General features: G+C 42.1%; 1 protein-coding gene and 1 pseudogene across 3 annotated transcripts; both read right to left on the minus strand.

Moving 5' to 3' along the window:
- Positions 1–499: 499 nt before the first annotated feature.
- On the minus strand, positions 500–3900 carry LOC136505295 (heptahelical transmembrane protein 4-like; annotated as a pseudogene).
- Positions 3901–5132: 1232 nt separating this feature from the next.
- Positions 5133–7753, minus strand: LOC136505517 (uncharacterized). Of its 3 annotated transcripts, none has more exons than XM_066500683.1 (5): positions 7531–7753; positions 7345–7433; positions 6664–6709; positions 5784–6085; positions 5133–5423 (listed from the first exon to the last, which is right to left on the minus strand). In XM_066500683.1, exons 1-2 carry the CDS (start codon positions 7720–7722, stop codon positions 7368–7370), a joined length of 258 nt encoding a protein of 85 aa, XP_066356780.1. In that variant the 5' UTR covers positions 7723–7753; the 3' UTR covers positions 5133–5423; positions 5784–6085; positions 6664–6709; positions 7345–7367. The 3 variants fall into 3 exon arrangements, with proteins under 3 accessions (XP_066356780.1, XP_066356779.1, XP_066356778.1); XM_066500682.1 differs by having other exon boundaries at positions 5133–5419; positions 5784–6089; XM_066500681.1 differs by having other exon boundaries at positions 5784–6089.
- Between the last annotated feature and the right edge of the window lie 14882 nt (positions 7754–22635).

The raw sequence follows: 22635 nt of genomic DNA on the forward strand, positions 1-22635 counted from the left end.
TTCGCCGCGCCAGGAAAATAGGCACGGTAAAAGTGTTAGTTTTGGAAAAAAATAAAATAGTGTTAGATTTAAAATTAGTTTACAAAAAGTGTTAAAAATAAAAAAATTCCAACATGAACACTGTCGTCTGATGTTGGTAATAGATATGGGACACATACATTAATTTGTTTACACCCATTCATCTCAATCAGTGCACAAAAAGGAATAATCAATATAGTGTCTACCACTATTTTTTTTGAATCGTCTTCTACTACTATTAATTTGGGCACTCCAATGCAGAAACCATCATTATGAACATGGTTTCTATATACAACATCTATAAAAATTAATAGGTATAGAACTACGTAATTCTAGCGTTGGGAGTGCCCTTAGGTACACGGCATAATCTCTCTAACCAAACCTCTTGATGAACTTTGCGATCCGACCAGTGCATATATCGGTCGGGTCCACCTATCACTCTGTCACAGTTTCACCAATCTCTTCTCAAGGCCGCAGCATGTACAGCAGCATTGCTTATTTGCTTACGGCCTAATAATCCTTGCTGATATGATTCAGCGTGTACACGCGCCCGCGCGCATGGCGCCACGGCAATCAGCAGCCAGTTAGCTAGCTAGCATTTGTCGACGTCCCTCCACTTGAGGTACTCGACTCCGGCGAGGTAGTGCGCATACGCGCCGGCGATGACGAAGAGGTGGAACAGCTGGTGGCTGTGCCCGACGAGATCGAACCTCCCGGGCGCCCACCGCTCGGGTACACGCGCGGCGTACACGGCGACGCCGAGCGCGTAGAGCGCGCCCATGAGCGCCTCGTACCCAGCCGATGCCACGGCGCCCGGCGCGGTGCCGCCGTAGAGGAGCAGCTTGTGCGCGATGGGCACGGCCCCCGACGCGCCCATGCAGGAGAAGAGCGCGGCGCGGAGCGGGCGCAGCTCAGGGCGCCTGGAACGCCGGCACCAGCGACGCCGTCACGGCGGCGGCGCCCAGCGCCGTGATGGAGCCCATGTAGAGCCGCCGCAGCGCCGCGTCGCAGAGGAAGGAGTAGTAGGCCAGCGGGTAGAAGGAGGATGACGATCAGCGCGGCGATGCCGGCGTAGTCGAGGCGGAGCGTCACGTACGCCGTGCGCTCCGAGTGGCACAGGATCAGGTGGCACGCGCTGCTCGTCAGCAGGCACACCATCGCGCCGCCCAGGTACGCGAACAGCGGCCACCGCGTGATGGGGTCGGCGGTGGTGGCGGTGCCGGCGGCGTCCATGGTGGCCGCCGTATTACCATTGCTGCCCTGCATGCAAGCGCAGACATCACGTACAGATCATCAGATGCAGGTTCTTGTCGGATTTAATTTTATTTATTTACTGCAGTAAAGAACTATCTGGTCAGCGAAGCAGGAATTGAGGTCCCTCGTCAGATCTCAGATTTCGTAAGCGAAAAATTACACTTGATATGCTATTACAGCACAGTGGATCTGGATGTGTGGTCCTGTGTCAGGTGAAACGACATCCAGTTACTCTTGTTTGCATGTCTGCTTTTCTGTGTGAATTCCCAAACACAAACAGAACAGAGATCCAGAAGGAACAAGCAGGCATGGATACTCTGTCACCATCTACAAATGCATACCAGTCATGTACAGTAACGTGTTTGTGCCTTATTTGTTGCTCGATCAAAATCTTATGATTTGGACCTGGTTTGAAGCAATCTGTTAACTGTCATCCTCACACCTCACTACTGTATTTGTTTTTATCAATATGCACGCACCCTATATTTGATTATATATATTTGAAAGTTAGAAAAAAAATACTACATATATACGCTCGCGTGTTCAGTTGCAAATGCAAGTGTCGCTGTCAAAATGCAGTTATCATGCACGTCGCAATCATGATTATAACTGCTGCTGACCAAAGCAAATCCAGGCTTAAACCGTTTCATATACACATCACTCCCAGTTTCAGTCTTTCAGACAGATTTGCAAACTCCAGCTGGTTCACTCTGTTGGCATTTGGCAAGAATCATAACTATTCTAGTACTACCTTCAGCGCTTACTGGCACAGACATGAAAAGATTGAATGAAGAAAATAAATTAACAAACCAACCAAATTTGTACTGCTGCTTGTGCCAACCTTGATGAGATTTTGAAAAGCAGAACACAACAACTAAAGGCTAATAAAGCAGATTAAAGCATGCATCAACAAGCAGTGCTGTTTAGAACCGTAGCTAGCAGGGAAAGTAGAAAGGACCTGCTGTGTGTAAATGAATGCAATGCAGCTGCAGCCTGCCAGCAGCTAGCTAGCACTAGCGCAGCCCATTAAACACATGGCAACTACTAACCCAGAAGTTAATAAGGAAGCCACCTACCGGAGATCAGTACCCTGACAGGGCCCATTAACAACAGCACATAACCACATGACACTGACAGTCTACTCCTACTATTTGCTTATAAGGTCAAAGACTAAGAACAAACATAATCTTCTCCCTCCCATCACAAAATAGTGTCATTTAGATACCTAGTTTATTATGGTCACCAGCACACTATTTTGAACACGAATTACTCATGACATATATGTATACATATCAACGTTGTAATATTACGAAAACGACTCTCCAGATACTAATTTCTCTAACTATATATACCACTTGCAAAATTCAATCGAAATATTTACAAATGATACTGATGGCCAAAGTTTTCAAATGTTAAATATATGCAACCAAAACGGCACAAATTTTGTGACTAGAGAGTGTACGTACTACTGGCCTGGTTAACAAACAAAAAAAAACAGTCTAGTAATTTAGTACCTGGATCTGGATGGCATTATGGTGAGAGGAGGAAGTGTTGGGTGGATCGCTGGTTGGGATCTGCTGACCATCTTCAGACAAAGCAGCTGAAGCAGCAGCAGCAGATGGTGGCAGCAGGAAACACGCTGCAAGTGCCTCGTGCCTCAGCGCTACCGTCATGTTGGCCTTGGCCATCTCCACCAGATCTCCCAGCTGGTATGCAGTGCTGCTACCGCTGCTCCTGCTGCTGCTGCCGTTCCTTGGGATCACCATTGCTGTGAAGATTGTGAGGCACAGGAACAGCAGGAACCCTATCAAATGCCTGCCAGCAGAATAGATCGATGTCAGGTAAATATATACCTGCAGTGCAGGAATTATTGTCCGAAGAATATCAACTTATTAGGGACTTACGACCAGACATTATTGTCAGATAAAAATGAATTAAATTGTAGAAATCCTGATGAGGAGAGTGGAATATAATGAGGGACTTACGACCAAACATTGAGGGTCTCGTTGTGGATGGAGAAGATGCTGAGGATGGTCTCCTTCATCGGCCACTCGCAGCGGTAGTAGCCATGGATGAACTCGTTGTCCTTGAGCCACTCCGGCAGTGCTTCGTACCCGATGAGCTCACACTTGCGCTTCTCCTCCTTCTCATCGGCAGTGCCATTGCAAGCTATGCAGGAAGAAGAAGCCATGGGTTCCTCGCTCCTCCAAGCTCACCACCACCAAGGTCTTCTAGCTAGCTTGGAGATGTATAATTCCAGTACCTCTTGGTTGTAGCTAGCCTTGGCTGGTGCAGCAGTGGCCCTGGCCTTTTCTTGCATAAGACCAGAACAATGTGGTTGTGTTGTGAAGCTGGTCAAGACAAGGAACCATGCATTAGAAGCAAGCTAGCTATGCTGCCTGGCAATGGTGGTTAGGTTGTGCAAGGTATGTATATAGACTGAAGTTTTGTGTGTGGAAAAACTGGATGTATGCATCTGCCTCTCTCTATATATACACGCATAGCCCTCTCTCCTAGCTAGCAGTCTTCTCTTGTGCTTGGAGGCATGTTGCTCTATGGAGCCAAACAAGGAGTGCAAGCAAATTGGGATCTCTGAGACCATATACTAATAATATTCCAATTTGAGTGGTTGATTCCTCCACGTAGATGCGAAGAGGGACCGAGGGAGAGAGAGAAGTGGTTTAAATTGCTTGTCCCATACCCCATGTGTGTGTTCACGAGAGAGGAGAAATAAAATCTGTCCCATGTGTCCCTTTTCTGTTCTTTATTAAGTAGGAGTATTGTATTGTATATATTTATGGCTTTCTTGCAGGATTTGGTTTATTTGCATGGAGTACGTACTGAGCATTGACAATGTGGGGTTTATTTCGTCCAAGAAATCAAGGAACTAATTCTTCAGATCAACTTTTCTTTGCTGTTGTTGGTTTGTTACTCGATGATGGTTGCTTATCATCTGAACACTGTTTTTTTTAGGGAAAGAAATGATGCCAGATTAGGTGAATTGAGCAAGAGAAAGCCTAGTCTCAAATCACACGTAACAAACAAACAAGATATTAGCGTTAGGAGAATTACCAAAACTTTTCTCCAGTTGCGGTAAATCTCTGAGTGACACATCCATATATATATATGCTCCAACTTTAGCATTTCAACGCTGTGAAAAGCCCCCAAATCACTACCGGATTCAGGTTCTTTGCCGAGTGCCTGAGGCACTCGGCAAAGGCCAAATTGCACTCGGCAAAGCCTTTGCCGAGTGCGGCACTCGGCAAAGAACACACGGCAAAAAATTGATCGGCAAAGCCCTCTTTGCCGAGTGTCTTTTATCGGGCACTCGGCAAAGGCTTTGCCGAGTGCCCCGGGGACACTCGGCAAAGAAAAGCGACCGTCATGACGCCGGTCCCGTTGACGATCACTTTGCCGAGTGTCAACCCTGCATGCACTCGGCAAAGATTTTTTTATTTTTTTTAAAAAAAAAATCTTTGCCGAGTGCCAACCCTGTAGGCACTCGGCAAAGATTTTTTATTTTTTTTTTAAAAAAATTCTTTGCCGAGTGTCAACCCTTCAGGTACTCGGCAAATATTTTTTTTATTTTTTTTTAAATTTCTTTGCCGAGTGCCAAACCTTCAGACACTCGGCAAAGATTTTATTTTTTATTTTTCTTTGCCGAGTGCCATGGTCACAGCACTCGGCAAAGTTTGAATTTTTTTTTAAATTTCTTTGCCGAGTGCCATCTGGCTGGCACTCGGCAAAGTTGGAAAATTTTTTTTTAAAAAAAATTCTTTGCCGAGTGCCCCCTGGCCGGCACTCGGCAAAGTTAGAATTTTTTTTTAAAAAAAATTCTTTGCCGAGTACCATGGTCTTACTATAACTAGCTCCACCATTAACTTTTGACAATTTGCTATTTCCATCTGCTTCCAATTCCATTCCACCTCCAGTAAAAAATATATCATCATCAATCTCATCCTGATTATTAGCATGGGTATACCCAATATCACCAAAAACACCTGACAATAAGTCGTCATCGTCAGGGAGCAGGTTCCCTATTATTTGGGTCTCAATTTCCTTTGTCAACTCAAAAGGCTCGCCATCGGCATGGTTGAGATCAACTTTTTCAACCAGCTGACCAACAACACTGTTCTTTGGCGTTAATCTTACTGCACAGCAGCAAATGAACATGAGATTAAATTGTTGCTGGAACCAGACCCTTTTTTTTCTTGGATGCAGTATAAAAAATTGAAAAGATGAAAGTTCACTAAGCCAGCGGATTCTTTCAGCTAGTAGAAAGGATCAGTGAATAAAGAAGCAAGATTCTTAAAGGTAAAAGGCAGTAAATTCGCTTTGTTTATATTCTCTTCTATTCATCTTTTCCCAACTACTTCCCAGACCCTTTCTTCCTTTTTATATTCATGCACTGATTTTTTAACTATTGCTAGTAGAAACAAGCTGCTCCTTGTGCAGTACTACAAAATACATTCACTCAAAGAGAACATAAGAAACAAAGTATGATGGCTCACTTTTCTTGTCAAAAATGTCTGGAAGGGAGCTGGAGAAAAGTCCGCTTTCATATTGGATCCCATTTAAACTTCCCCTTCTACCTTCCAGAGGTGAAACCAATGGCTTGGGAAAAGAATCACGTTGGTTTGCTGGATCCTGATCCTCTCTCCAGGAAGATGGTGGCAGCTTAACATCCAACAACTTGTCATCAAGGCCAAATGACACTTTCTGGTCCATTAGCTTGTATGGCTGCATAATATCTAGCTGATCCACTACTGTTGCACCAATAGGCTTGAGCTTTTGCAGGGGAGAACAAGCAAATCTGCCTGTTCGGAGAAAAAAACAAATCAGTGGCCGCCAAACCGTGACACCAAAAGCCCAAATAGGTATGATGGAGTAATATTAGCAATGTTTAATTCAAAAAACTGTGCAGAGAACACTGCAAAGACACATAACAAAAACAGTTGCCAACTAAATCAACTGTTTGGCTTCTACATAAAATTGCAGCTACCTAAAAACTTCCTGGAAATGTGATACACATCCTCAGGTCTTGCTCAATCCGTAGACCAAACTGAAGAAACATGAATGCCAAATACCCCAAGTACTACCTTCGTTCTTCATTCACTTGCGATTTAGAGCATGACAGTCATTGATCATTACTATTTCTAAACAGGTAACAGAAACTTTTAACAAAACTATAATGCATAGAAATATGTCTGATGACAAATCTATTAACATCATTCTCATGTGAACATCTAGATACTTTGATGTATAATACTGGTCCCAGATAGTTCGCTGCTCACAGGTTATAAATATGCTAGTTTTCTAATTGCCACAATTCTTTTTAGTCAAGAGAAAACTAATTCAACCACAATGTGAACCAAATGCTCAGGCACTCACCAGCATGCTCAGGAAAGCAACCTTGCTTCAGTAGTCCAACTTGCCTCTACAAAAGAATTTGGCATTATGAAACGAATTAGCCTTAGTTCTAGTTCTGCATCATAGTAGTAGGCCGTAGACACCAAAACTAAAGAGCTACTGCTTGGCCAGAAAATATATAGGCACGAACCATAGGCTAGTTTTAACATTTAATTCTTATATACTATGTTGTGATAAATGCCGTCAGACAGGCGTTGCAGGTCAGCAGGATAAGTTGATAAAAAAAGCTTAACAAGTAAGTTACCGATAAAAAGAAGATACAAAAATGAGCGAGGTTCAATAATTGTTCTCCTAAAAGGGTTCAATAATTTCATACTGAAGTGGCAACGAAGAAAGCAATCCTAATCCACCAACCGTACCATCCCCAAAAGTATCACCATCCAATCCAACACTGCATCTATATCCAAATCCAAGGGACCCCCAAATATCTGTCAGATATCCAAATCCTACACAGGCTAATTGGTAAGAGTAACTAAATTCCCTGTTCTCAACGTAGCATTTCGCCAATCAGCATCTCGAGCACCTGCCTGAGCCTAGCAGGCACCAGGCAGCAATCGCGTAATCAGGAATTCCTCGTCCTCCGAAAATTAACATTCACTGAGAGCACCAGAGCTATGAGAGAGAAGACGTGAATAGCCTTACATCCAGCCGCGGGCGCCGTCCCCTTAGTGCTTCTTGCTCCGCGCGGGCTGCCTGGACCCGTCCGTGGCGAGCCTGTAGATCCAGTAACCCTGCGACGGAAAGCCCAATTCATACCCCCAATCTCATCCAGCAGGTGGCAATAACAGGAGATGCAGCGGAGGATAGTTGGGAGGGAGGAGGACGCACGAGGGCGAGGACGTGGGCGGCGATGACGAGGACGACGAGGAGCGGGAGGAGGTCGACGAGGCAGGGGCGGAGCGCGGGCACGGCGGTGGCGGTGGCGTCGCGCGCCATGGTGACGCGGCGGGAGAGGGAGAACGCGCCGGGGTGGCGGAGGAAGGAAGAGAGGGGGTTGGCCGCCTGGTCGCCCGAGCCCATCCGCGTGGTGGTCCGGAGCACCAGCTCTCTGTCTCAGGCTTCCTCGCGGCATGGGCTGGGCTGCGGGGTTAAAACCCCTTTTGCCGAGTGTCACCCCTTTGCCGAGTGTCCGCGATCTGACACTCGGCAAAGGGTTTTTAATATTTTTAATTATCTTTTTGCTGAGTGTCATCTGGCCTAGCACTCAGTAAAGAAGGTTTTTTTTATTTAAAAAAATTCTTTGCCGAGTGTCTCAGATCTAGCACTCGGCAAATATTTTTTTGAAAATACTTTACCGAGTGCCCCTAACAAGGCACTCGGCAAAGATTAATTTTTTTTTAAATGTCTTTGCCGAGTGCTCCTGTGAAGGCACTCGGCAAAGAGGAATTTTTTTTAAAAAAAAATTCAAAACCCTCTTTGCCGAGTGCCTTATTCTTGGCACTCGGCAAAGACCCCTTTTGCCGAGTGCCATGCCCCGGCACTCGGCAAAGTTTTTTTTTGTTTTTGGCCTTCAAATTTTTTGTGCAGCCCTTTTAAAGCATCAGGAACTCCTAGTTAGAATTTGGGAATTTTTTGTGGTTTTTTGATATATTTAGTTACTTTATTTTGTTTACTTGAATTTTTTTGAAAAATATAATTTTGAACTGCACGTGGTACGAATAATGAAATTTAATGATTTAAAAAATAATAGTCATGTTACTGAGTGTAGTGTGAGGCCGTATTCAAGAACAGACCAAAAAATTCGGACATCTTGTTCATGAAACATGACCGCGAACTTGCGTGCGAAGTATTTTTAAATTCTATAAAAAGCAAACGAAGTCCGAAAATCATAAAACTTGTTAAGATGTCATGATATCATATGTGGAGGCTATGATAAAATTTTCAGAAGATTTCGTGCACGTTGTCACGTACGATGCTTACAAACCAGGACATCTCTACATGCACATGTAGAGATGTCCTGGTTTGTAAGCATCGTACGTGACAACGTGCACGAAATCTTCTGAAAATTTTATCATAGCCTCCACATATGATATCATGACATCTCAACAAGTTTTATGATTTTCGGACTTCGTTTGCTTTTTATAGAATTTAAAAACACTTCGCACGCAAGTTCGCGGTCATGTTTCGTGAACAAGATGTCCGAATTTTCGGGTCCGTTCCTGGATACGGCCTCACACTACACTCAGTAACATGACTATCATTTTTAATCATTAAATTCCATTATTCGTACCACGTACAGTTCAAAATTATATTTTTCAAAAAAATTCAAGTAAACGAAATAAAGTAACTAAATATAAGCCACGAAAAATTCCCAAATTCTAACTAGGAGTTCCTGATGCTTTAAAAGGGCTGCACAAAAAAATTTGGAGGCCAAAAACAAAAAAAAAACAAAAAAACTTTACCGAGTGCCGGGGCATGGGGGTCTTTGCCGAGTGCCAAGAATAAGGCACTCGGCAAAGAGGGTTTTGAATTTTTAAAAAAAAAATTTCCTCTTTACCGAGTGCCTTCACAGAGGCACTCGGCAAAGACATTTTTAAAAAAAAAATTAAATCTTTGCCGAGTGCCGTGTCAGGGGCACTCGGCAAACTATTTTTTTAAAAAAAAACTTTGCCGAGTGCCAGATCTGGGACACTCGGCAAAGAAATTCCAAAAAAAAAAATTAAATCTTTGCCGAGTGCCAGATCTAGGACACTCGGCAAAGAATTTTTTTTAAAAAAAATAAATCTTTGCCGAGTGCCAGATCTAGGACACTCGGCAAAGAATTTTTTTAAAAAAAAAATAAATCTTTGCCGAGTGCCTAACAGCAGGCACTCGGTAAAGAAGGACGCGGCCGAATACCGTTATGCGTGGCAGCCTATGCCGAGTGCCGAGCTTTTGCCGAGAGTTTGGCACTCGGCAAAGAAGTCCTTTGCCGAGTGCTCTTCTTTGTCGAGTGCCCGACACTCGGCAAAGGACTCTTTACCGAGTGCAATTCTTTGTCGAGTGCGGCACTCGCCAAAGAATGTCCGATTTTTTACACTCGGCAAAGAATTTTGCACTCGTCAAAGTCTTTGTTTCCAGTAGTGAATATTCAGTTTCAGTAAAACATTCCAGCAACTTGAAGAATAACATCTCTCTTCTTCAATGTCTGTACAGAAGTGAGCAGGGATGTCTTAACTCAGATTGGCAGGATAGATCAGGATGGAAGGGCGAACAATCAGCATGGTCCAGATCTACGGATCGCAGTAAAAAGTTTTAGTTGTAGAATAGTTTGTAGTTACTTCTTGTCTTACTTCATTCACGTAGAGGAGAATCAGTATCAAGCATGTGAGATGGAATCATGCGATTTTTTGTTTTAGAATAATTGGTATCATGTTTCTGTTCGGCTGATCCAGTTTGTAACTTATTTCGGCTGATTTCGGTTGATTCAATAGTGTTCTGTGAGAAAGAATAAGCTGAAACAAGCCGAGACTAGACAAGAGAACATGCAGGCTACTAATAACTAATTTTAATTTCTCTTGTTAGGATATTTTGGCTACTATTAGGATCAAATGCCGTGTGGCAAACGCATTCGGGCCCACCAATAACCTAAGTGTAGCCATATTTTGGTAGGATATTGGATATCAGACACTCTCAATAGCACGAGATAGTTACTAGCTTTAAGATAACTTCTCTAATCATATTAACTTTTAGCACATAGCTCACATTAGTGCAGGACTGAGCATCAGTCACGGTTGGAAAACCCCCTTTAGTCCCAGTTTCCCAACTAGGATTGCGAATCCGGGACTAAAGGCTCCCCTTTAGTTACGGTTCTGAGAACCGATACTGAAAGTGGACCTTTAGTACCGGTTGCTATTACCAATCGGGACTAAATGTGCCCCCAGACCTTGCCTCGGGGATGACACGTTTAGTCCCGATTGATGTTTCCAACCGGTACTCAAGGATCTTTTTTTCCCATTTCTTTCCTTCTTCTTTTATGGTTTCTTTTCAATTCAATTCTTCTTGATTTCAATTAGCTATTCATGCTAATATACGTCGACATATATGTATAAGGTTCTGTTCCAGCTTTATACATAAATAACACACTAATATGTATGAAACTATATATACAAATAGTTCAAGAGGTTATACATGCATGGAATATATACATAATAAAGTCACAAAATGCTTGTACTCATGTCCTTGGGATTTTATTCAACCCTAATCTTCAGTCGTCGTATGACTACTAGGTTATATTTCTTTTCTATCATAGTAGTACGCACCTTTGGGATCTATGACCTCATCCATAAGAAATCCAGATAATGCCTCTTGAATTGCTTTGATCTGGTTAGCTCGTAGGACCTTTTGCTGTCTCCATTCAACCTTCAATTCCAATAAAAGGAAAAGTATAAATATATATATGATTATATATATATCAACATAATGGTAATAAATAAATTGTGTATATTTTTTACGTATTTCAAGGATCTCTTCACTTGTTCTCATTGAGTAATGCATGAGGAACTCGTAAACGTAGTATCCACATAAGTTGTTCCCCGATTCCTGCTCCACTTTATGAGCAAAAGATTCATCATCAACCAATGAAACATGGTAATAATGAATTAAACTAGATAAAGATGCGATGACTTAGCTAGTACTTATTGGGTATTGGACTATATCTAGAGGCACTTTCCAATTACCATAATGGTGTTTCTGGACGAACCTAGCCCAAGCAATGCCCAACAAAATAAATAAATGGAGTTATATCAATAAAATGGCATTAGAGAGTATATATACAGTGTACGAGACCGAAATTACCACTGGAAAATATCTATCATTTTTTGGTAATCTTCTCGGGGTTTTGTCGCTGAGTCAAAGAATTTTACAAAACTCCTAGGCATATCGATGACCAACAGTATCCAATGAAAGCTACATGTTTATACGTAGGCACAACTCATTAACTAAAGTCAACATGGAGAGCAAAATAAAATATGCACAAGAAATTAACATTCACTTGAAGTTGTAAGGGAAGACTATCAGTGTCTTGTCATATTGCTTATCTAAGAACCTAAACAGATTATTCTCCACTTGAGGTCACCATCTATCATATGGAGTAACCGTGTCCCCTGAATGTGCGATTCGGATACATGAAACTAACATCAGTCATCCATTTTTTTCTTTAGTTTCAGCATCTCATATCTGCATATATATAGTACAAAAGGATATATATAGTGTGAGGATAACTATTTATAGACAACGAACTAACATGCAAGTTACTTCAATTGTAGAAAGAATCACTTACAAACACCAACAGCTGAGGAGAGATTTGTCGAGAGCGTCCTGATTTAATAGTTGGTGTAATTCATTGAACTCGATATGTACAATGTCATAGCCATTGAAGTAATGCTCTGGTCTAACTCTAGCAAGAAGCCATGCCTCTTCCTTCGCACAAGCATTTAAGTACCACTTGTTTAACAAGAACATTTGCGTACCTAGTGATGACCAAGACATAGGGTTGACAAGACTCCTACCATACATATAGGTCCGGTAAATATCAAACTTGGTTGTTGGTATCGATCCTCCCCCAATGAGTTATTGAGGTGTATGACCTATTGTGTCCATGAAGTCTTGGAGTGCCTCCCTATCGATTGGACCGCCTTGTGCATTTGTAAAATCATCCTCAACAACTAGCGGGTCGATAGATTGCTTAGATTGCTGTTCGAGCTATGCAACATCTTTCCTTGATCTCTTCGCTTTCAGTGATGCCTTATATGACTTGTCAAGAGAGCGTTCATAGTCCGATAATGGCGAGGGCTTACATGCCTCACGCCGCTTTTTCTCCACTTCAATGACTTTTTTCCTTAGTTTTCATTGAGCTATGTAGTGCGGCTTTGGCGGGTTTTTTATAAGTTCCTTCTTTGCTATTGATTCTGCTACACTTTGTCGCCAGTTATCCAAATCTTTTTGTGCCACCGCTTTTGATTCCTCTTCAGACTTCTCATAAGGCAGCTTCTCTGGGGACTTTGTTTTACAGCGGTGAAAGCCCTAGTTTGGTTTTGGATAATTGATGAAACCTAGCACTAACCTTTGTCATGAGTTATGATATGAGCTGGGTTGGTGCAATCCAAGTGCTTGAGCAAGATGAGGTCCATGGTGATGAAGGTGGACATGAAATGATGATGATCAAGCTGAACTTGGAAAAGAAGAAAGAGAAAAACAAAAACCGAGATGATCAAGGTAAAGGTATATGATAGGTTTTTGTTTTGCACTCACGACACCATAAAGGGTGTGAGTGACTTAGGATCGATAGCCGTACTATAAAGAGGGGAAATCTTTAGCTAAATAGTTTATCAAGTGCCACTAGGTGACGTGACTTTTGCATATGCATTTAGGAACCTAGTGTGCTAACTTTGACCCTTGTAAAATGCTAACACACGTGCACACAAGTTTTACACTGTGTGGTTAGCAAGTTGGAAGAAAGGGCAAAGCGGTTGAGGAGATAGAAAAAGAAAAGGCAGTGTCTATCACTGACTAGACGCTGCACCGGACGTGGGACCTGACCCTAGGCAGCGTCTGATCATTGATAGCGAGGTGGCGCAAAGCTGGTCGAGAGGGGCAGAGAGTGATCAGACGTAGGGTTTTAGGCACCTACGCATCCGGTCATCTTTTGCAGGCTAGCGATCGAGCGCGATCGGATGTGCAGGGTCTGAGTTAGGTCGCGCTGACGTACGATGACGTCGACCTTGTAGGCTCGCGCAGTGAAGAAGATAGGCGACTAGACGCACGGGCACGTCAGGTCATCTCTGACCTGACATGTCTGGTCATTGAAAATCGGCTCTGTAACCTTTCTGTTCGTGACCTGATGCTGAGTACTCTAGAGTCTGGTCGTTCCTTCTATGAGTCCGGTCATGACTTAACCCTGGGGCACCTATTCACTTGACCGTTAGAAATCGATGCGCGAGATTTGAATGAGGGACGCATGGCAGCCATCTAGTGACTGGACTTAGGCGACCTAACGCGAAGCAGCGTCCAGTTAGGTGCGTCTGGTCGGCTCATGGCTGGCCAATGGCTCTATTTCGAGGAGGCGCCTATAAATACATTTTGGCTGGCCCTAGGCTCACTCTCTTGGCCATTTGACATCCTTGTGAGCTGAGAAAACTCCCTCCCACTCATCTCTCTTGCTTGATTGCTAATTCAAAGTGCGATTGAGTGATTCCAAGTGTATTTGCTTGAGTGATTGCATCTAGTGGCACTTGGGGATCGTTGTGGCTATGGATTTCTTGTTTCTCTTGGTGGTTGCCACTACCTAGATGTTTTGGAGCAGCGGAGGAGCTTTAGCATGAGTGGGTGATTGTTCGTGGCCGGCTCCGGTGATTGTGAGGGATCTTGTACCTTTCCTGGTGGAGAGCCAAAAGGTAACTCTAGTGGATTGCTCGTGTCATTGAGTTACCTTACTTGTGTGTAGGTTCTTGCGGTGTCCAATTGTGTGGATGAGGTTCAGGCAACACCTCTTAGTCGCTGAACCACCAAGTGTTGGTCGACACAATGGGGACTAGCGTGCCAGCAAGCACGTGAACCTCGGAAGAAAAATTGGTTGTCTCTTGCCCTTTGGTATTCTCTCTATGATTGAATTGGTATTCATCTTGTGATTGGTTCACTCCTCTATGCGGCGGTATAATCACCCTACTCACTCATTTACATTTCCGCAAACTAGTTGTAGCAAGCTCTTTAGTGTAGCTAGAATTGAGAGCTTGCTTTGTAGCTTAAGATCATCTAGTGGAGCTCTTTAGTGTAGCAATTGTGAGAGCTCTTAGTGAGTAGTGACTTAGCCATTTGTGTGCCTAGTGATTATAGTAATTAGAATTATTCGATAAGTGGCTTGCAACCATTTTAGAGCTAGAGCAAGTTTATATTTCGCTATTTATCATACTAATCAAATTGCTCTAGTGATCTTGTAGATTTTTTAAATAGGCTATTCATCCCCCTCTAGCCATATTAGGACTTTTCAAGTGGTATCGGAGCCGTGGTCACCATTTGAAGGCTTAACAACCTCGATGCCAAATTATGGCTCAAATTGTGTTCAACCATGTTGGGGGAAAACCACCGTTCTTTGATGGCACATGCTATGATTATTAGAAGAGAAAGATGAAGATGTATCTTGGTTCAATCAATGACCAAGTGTGGGATGTGACCAAGAGTGACTATGTGATTCTTGATGCAAACAATCTCACCAACACCGACAAGGCCAATGTTGGTATAAATTAATGCACACAGAATAATTCACAAGCGCACGGATATTATACCGATGTAGTACTTCACCGGGAGTACCCAGTTTTATATCGAACTCGAGGAAACATGTGTGAGAATAACTAAATCTAACTTATCCCAACTTCATAATCAGGGCTAGATAAAAGGAGCATAGAGGAGACTGCTAAGGTCTTCTAGTTCTAACTTTGATAAGCTTTGTCTTCTATTATTCAATTCTGGGGATATTACTAGAGAAAACACATGCATAGTATATTTCCTATAGCAACAATGTCCTTCTAGGCCTACTAATAGGAGGTGGACTACAAATGATTCAACGAGGCTATAAGAGTCACCCTCACGAGCTACCACCGATCCAGAAAATAGGGTACATCCATGAGTAACCAAGTCTAAGCACCATGCTTACACTACGAATACTACTTTAACCCAGGAGCTAAAAGGATTAAAGTACTCAAAAGGAAGTCACAAACCTAAAGAACAATATGAACAAGATGCTTACTTGAATTAGAAGTCAATTATCAAAGAAATCTCAAAAGCAAGCTCAAGAAGAACTTGATTTCGCTAGGGTACAAGCCATAGAGAGAGCACCAACAGGCCATGACTCCTCCAAAACTCTTCTCTCTCACTATCTCACTATCTCTAATACATGACAAGATCCTATTGAGGACTAATCTTCTCTTGATTGCTAGCCTTGATCCTGCTGGGCATATGAATTAGGGTTTCTGGCTTCTCAGCTCTTAGGATCAAATGTCAATGCCCTAGATGGGGGTGCAGATAGATATATATAGGCTGGAGCTTCAATCCTGAGCCCTCGGATCAAACCGACTTGAATAAATGGTGTAGATGCATCCTAGGAGGCGGTGGAGAACTGACATAGCAAGGAGACTGACAGGTCAGACCCATAGGGTCAGGTGGCCTGTATGTGGGGCCGGCCGACCCCACATGTCAGTGACACGGGCTCCGCTTCGGTGATTCACCTTCTGGAGTCTTCTAGAGTCTTCCCACATCGATTACGCGGTGGAATTCTATAATTTTCTTTGACGAATAGGCCCTCCTTGGCGATTTTCTGATTAAAACCTACTGGGAACACAGATTCACCAAGACTCATGGAATTTGTCAGTTTAAACCTCTAAGTCTACATTGGTGATCCTTTTTAGCCTTTTATACAAGTTATATTGATGGTTTATAATAAATGTTAACTACCATCAACAAACTCCCCCACACTTAGGCTTTTACTCGTCCTCGATAAAAGGATTGATTACTCAAGACATAACTTTAGAACAAGACATCAACATAAAACCATTCCCAGTCATGTATGCACTGCATGATTCAAAGTGTCTACGATGAAACTTTGGGAGGTTGAAGAATGGAACTGCTTGAAACAGATCACCATCTTCCTTCAGTCAAGTCAATTGGAGAAACATTTTAAGATTTTTGAAAACAAAACATAACTTACCATCTCCTTTTGTAGTACTCTCAAATCACTCTGTAGATATGGTATTTTTGGATCCTCACCATGGCAATGATGACTTTGCCTTCTTTTTGCCTACTTCTAAAAGCTTATGTGGAGCTTAGGTAGGGATGAATATGAAAACATACTTGCATTGCATATGTTGTAAAGTCAAAATAAGAATCTAAGGAGAAAAATGTCATACTCTCAAATCAAGATGTGCATGTGTGTGGATATGTATATGGTGGCTAACCTAATTCTACTATGCTCCTTGAAACATATCTCTCTTGTTTGAAACTTGAAAAACTTTTGCAAGAAAACATGAGCTATCTTATTCATCTCTCTTTTTTTCAGGCGGGCATCTGAGTACCCATTGTTTTTAGTATCTTGAACACTTGTCCATTTTTTCAATACCTTTTCTTTTTCTTTCTTTTATGAATAACTTTTGCATAGCCCATGCCTCTCTTTCCGCAATTGAAACTTTTCCAAAGAGACATTTACAAGAACTTGGAGCATTTATCCTACCAAACATATTTTTGTGTCTATTCCCAGTGTAGGAGTAAAACATTTTTGGGTGGATGGAAAACATGTTTTTGGGTACTCCCAGTGTAGGAGCAGCAGATATATGTGGAGTGTACGTGATCTTGATCTTGAGAGCATGATAAGTTTCTCAACAAGGGTCACTAGGTTTGACCAAACTCAATACAATGACAAGTAGTATATGTAGAAGGTTTCTCTAGTCTATATTTGGCTCTGGTGAGATATTGCTTACCACAAAGGAGAGATGTAGCTATTTTTTTACTTCTTTGAAATAAAATTCTCCAATAACAAGACAGCAAGAATCAAGTTCTCATTATTCTACTATATCTCATCCCACAATAACTTAAGTAATATGGGATCCCTAATAATAAGTTCCCAACAGTAGCATGACTTCCAGGAAAAGTATTATGTGAGTCTATCCTTAAGTCATGACTAAAATAATCTTTCTTCAGGTTTTAAAGTTATTTTATTAAGTTATTTTCAATTCGGTTTGAAATGGAAAGCAAAACATATAAAAATAGAGTATATTGGGCTCAAACCTGATCGTGGACGAAGCGCGAGGTGAGACGGCGCTGTGATGGGCCATGATGTCGACTAGGCCCGATCTTCTGATAGGTATGATAGCGTCGATTGGTGGAGACTCGACGTTCACGATCTAGGCTTCGAACTTAGATTGATTCGGACCCCCGCAACCGTTACACCACTGCTCTGTTGGTTATCAACCACGCGAACACGATTGACCTCGCCGAGAAGGCTTTCCTGCAAGCAAATCGAGAACACAAGCAAGAACGAGATGAACGCAATCTGAAATTGCAAATAAATATGAGGCTTATAATAACGAGAAGGAGTTCAAGTCTTTATTCGAAAGGACTAATCACCACAGGCAAACAAGATCAAGAACAGGGCCCTAGTTCACAGCAAGCGGCCTTGGCGGCGACAGTTGCAACAAACGACGTCTGTTTCACGAGGAAATCAAGAACTAAATAATACTCAAACCCTAAGGAGAGCGACGGCTGCTATTTATAGAGTCTTGGGCGTCACCCCCCTGGATGAGCCCCCTAATGGGCCCAAACACGATACACGGTCCAACGGACCAAAAGACGGTGTCGCAGCACCCTAGCAGATTCTGGATGCTGACTTGTTTCGACGATTCCTATTGATTCCGAAGGTATTTTGATGTGAAACCACTTGGATTGGTTTCCTTATCAAATTAGCTTTCCAACCATATGTAGTCGTCAAAAACGGAGTCCGGATGCGTCCTGGGTAACCAGTTTAAGGCAGACTGATCCTAGAGCCCGAGCCGGACTCGAACTTGAGTTGGACTGGGCTTCCACCATGAAAAAGATGAATTGGACGCCCATGCTGGACCTCCTCCTCTCCTTGGCTTGTATGCGACGAAGTAGTGATATCCTCATCATCCTCCCTTTCTTGAATTGAAGTCGTCCTCGACTGAAGTAGATCGTCTCCTCCATTGGATGACAACAACGATGGTTCTGGAAGAAGACGTTCATCTTGGCACCCCATCCTTCGCAAAGGCGGCTGCCATGGTGGCTTCCCTATTGGGAATTCATCCTCCTTCTCCGGCAAAAGGTTAGTACCAACAAGAGGCATAGCACTAGGAGTAGGACCAAGTGGACATATAGGCGATGTACAAGTTAGAGCATAACATGGTTCATCATGAACAACAAGAACAGATTTTAGAGCAAATAAAACTTCTTTCATGTTACTTGAAGGTTCATTTAATGGTTTGCTAGAGTCGTTATCAAGGCCTTTCTTTTTCTTTTCAGCAAGTTCCTTTTCATATTGCACAATTTCAGCAGGTGTTAAAGGAAGTAAAGCAATGGTCTTTCCTTTAAACATAAAAGTATATCTATTTTGCCTACCATGATGTACAACATTATTATCATATTGCCAAGGGCGGCCTAACAAAAGTGAACAAGCTTGCATAGGCACGACATCAAAATTAGCATAATCATGGTATGACCCGATAGAAAAATGCACATGAGCAGATTGTGTTACCTTTGCCTTACCACTATTGTTGAACCACTGAACATGTTATGAATGTGGAAGAGCACATGTAGATAAACAAAGAGTCTTGACAAGCTCAGAACTTACCAAGTTATTGCTGCTCCCTCCATCAATTATAGCACGAACACAGAAATTATTGACAATGAGGAACATTTGAAACAAATTATGGCGTTGTAGCTTGTCTACTAGCTCAACTTGTGTACTCAAAACACGCTGAATAAGGATTGATTTGTAGTCTGCAGTGCATGCCACACTATTAATTACCCCATCAGGATCTTTAGCACTATCCACAAATTTATCTGCATAAAGATCAGTTGCAAGTGCAAATTCATCCTCTTCATCACTAGCACTAGCATACCCACCATCACCAGTAGCAATATATGCGCATTTGCTGGGGCATTCTTTAGCAATATGTCCCATGCCCTTGCAGCAGTGGCACACAACTTTAGAAGAGCTGCTAGAGAAAGGTGTAGCAGATCCACTAGAAGAAGGTGTGATAGGAGAACTCTTCTTTACAGGCGCTGGTGGTGTCTGCACATTAGAAAATTTACTCACCTCGGTTGGACATGAAGGAATGGATGGAGTCACGGATGGAGTCATGGATCGCCTAGGTTGTCATCCCTATACTTCCCTTTCAGCTTTAATAGCATAATGATATAATTGGGAAAATCTAGTCCATTCTTTATAGTCAAGAACATCCTGTATTTCACGACGCAAACCTCCAAAAAATCTAGAGCACTTATCCATTTCATCCTCTTGTATGTTACTACGTGCTAGACCAATTAAAAACTTCTGATAATATTCCTCAACAGTTTTACTACCTTGATTCAAACGTTGCAGTTTTAATCGCAGATCACGCTGATAGTATGGAGGAACAAATCTTGATTTCATTTGTCATTTAAGTACAGTCCAAGTTTGAGGTATTTGAGCATTAGCATTAGCATTATTGCCAGTGTTCGCCTACACGGCCGTGTAGACTGATTACTCGGCGTGTAATCGCTACTCGGTAGCCGAACGTGCAGTTTAGGCCATAAACGGTAGGTTACATGGGATCGCCGTGTAAATGGTAAAAAACGGCTGTGTAATCGGTCTACACGGCCGTGTAGGCGAACACTGGGTAATATTTTGAAAATAAATTATTTTCAAAATATTACCAATGTTTATGATGTGTAATAAGTACTATTAGATTAGTTATGGAATATACTTTCATAATAAAATTATTTGAATATACAAATATTAATATTACTTTCTACATACTTAGTCAAACTTAAAAGAGTTTGACTCCTCGATAAGCGAGATGTGCACTTATTTTAGGATGGATGGAGTATTTTATTAGGCACTTAGGCTATTAGGTCTAGCACTTAGGTTCTTAATTCTATATTATTGGACTAACAGTTGTGTAATTCTATATTATCTATGTTATAGGAATATATACACAGGTTATTATAGTTATTTTTACAAATAAAGTAAAAACGAGTAATCCATGTAAAACCGTGTACACGCCGTGTACACGGTCTAAACGCTACACGAGACCTCGCCAACTGTCTACCGTTTACCGTTTAGGAAAACATTGATTATTGCAAATATCATTCCACTAGAAAAGAGCAAAACTAGTAAACTCACTAGTAGCAAGTCTAACTCTATATTCTTCAGGTACTTGATGGGAGCTAAATTTTTGATCTACAGCCATCTCCCAATCTAAATATGCTTCAGGATCAGCAGATCCAGCAAAAGGAGGTATCTTAAACTTGGTTTTAGAGAAAGGATCATTATTACCTTGGTTGTTACCTCCCATACCGCGTCGGTTAAAGTTCAACCGATTATGGTTACGTGCATCCTCAGCACGTCGTTGAGCTTCGGCTTCAGCCTCCGCGTCGCCATCGTCCTCCTTAGAGAGATCATCATCTTCTTCTTCAGGACGTGGTTCAGGATGTCGTTGTTCAACATCTTCAATCCACTTGGCCAAATTGGTGATTTGTTGAAGGATCTCATTGAACTTGTCATCAAGAACGTCACGAAGCTCATTCTTAGAAACACAATCATTGAAATCTATAGGTGCGTCCTCGTTTCCTTGGCCGCTGCCTCCGGCTTTTCCTGACATGGTTAGTAGAAAGGAAAAGACAATACAAATAGTATTATCCCTACCAACTACTTAGGTTGTGGACAAGAAAAAAAATAAGGCACTCAACTCTCAAGCGTCTTACCACGGTCTTACAAGTGTTCTTACCAAAGCAACAGGCGGTGTAATCGGTTGGTGAGTGTGATACCATTGTAGCTTGAGTGTATCAGTTGCAAGGCGAACCTGTACTTGGTTAGAAGAAAGTGGAGCTTGGACAGACACAATATAGTAGCAAGGAATAACAAAATTCGCAACTGAATAGCAAAGCTGAATAAGTATCCTAAGTACTTGTCTTAGTTGCTGGCCTACTCACGTTCCAAGTACCAGATGTATCAAGTGATGTGAACAGCAAGAATATGATTAGGAACAAAGTAGAAATCAGCACACGCAAACACAGCTCAAATGATGCTCTCTATGTGCTCCTCTAGATATTGTTCCTCTTTTACCCCCTCTCTTTTTTCTATTTTTTTGGGCTATCGTTGTTTTTTTGAGAAATTTTGACTTTTTCTTTTTATTTTTTTGATATTTTTTCTTCACTTAGGAGCACAAAAGAAGTAACCATAGAAAATATAAGCTTAAACAAGTGAAAGACGTGGCCTGTGGAAATTTCAGAAGACGTGCTCAAAATCGACAAAAAGGTTGTGACCACGAAAAGAGGATCTTGTGACCACTTTTTGACCAAAATAAAAATCTCTGACCCTAGCTTTGTTGGGGATGGACGGATCCAAAAAAATTTTTTGATCGATTTTGATATATGGAACGTCGAAATCCGAGTTCGTATGCGAAAACTAGACCAGTTTTACGAACACACTCCGAATTAGAGGACAAAACGGGAACAATGCGCGTAAAATTGGTCACGACAGCAATGATTTGATGGAAACAGTGAAGACAAGTGTAGGAAATTAGATGGCGTGGACTAGGGTTTGATGGATGCAAAGGAAACTCAACAAGACTTGGAGATGTTCACGGATTATGATGAAAAACAAAGAGGAAAACACAAACTGGACTAAAAACGATCTAAAACCAGCAACCAGAACTTGACCTAGGGCACAAACTCAACAACGCGAAACAGAGACAAAATTGTGACGATGTATATTTTTTTGGCTTTTTGTGTACTATAGGTAATGCAAAAACAGTAACAATCTAAAGGAAAAAACAAAGTTATACCTAATGGGCAACAAGGGCTCTAATACCACTTGATGTCGACTAGGCCCGATCTTCCGATAGGTATGATAGCGTCGATTGGTGGAGACTCAACGTTCACGATCTAAGCTTTGAACCAAGACTGATTCGGACCCCCGCAACCATTACACCACTGCTCCGTTGGTTATCAACCACACGAACACGATTGACCTCGCCGAGAAGGCTTTCCTGCAAGCGAATCGAGAACACAAGCAAGGACGAGATGAACGCAATCTGAAATTGCAAATAAATATAAGGCTTATAATAACGAGAAGGAGTTCAAGTCTTTATTCGAAAGAACTAATGGCCATAGGCGAATAAGATCAAGAACTGTGGCCCTGGTTCACAGCAAGCGGCCTTGGCGGCGACAGTTGCAGCAAAACGACGTCTG

This window comes from Miscanthus floridulus, chromosome 14, assembly GCF_019320115.1.
Source record: "Miscanthus floridulus cultivar M001 chromosome 14, ASM1932011v1, whole genome shotgun sequence".
Classification (NCBI taxonomy): domain Eukaryota; kingdom Viridiplantae; phylum Streptophyta; class Magnoliopsida; order Poales; family Poaceae; genus Miscanthus; species Miscanthus floridulus.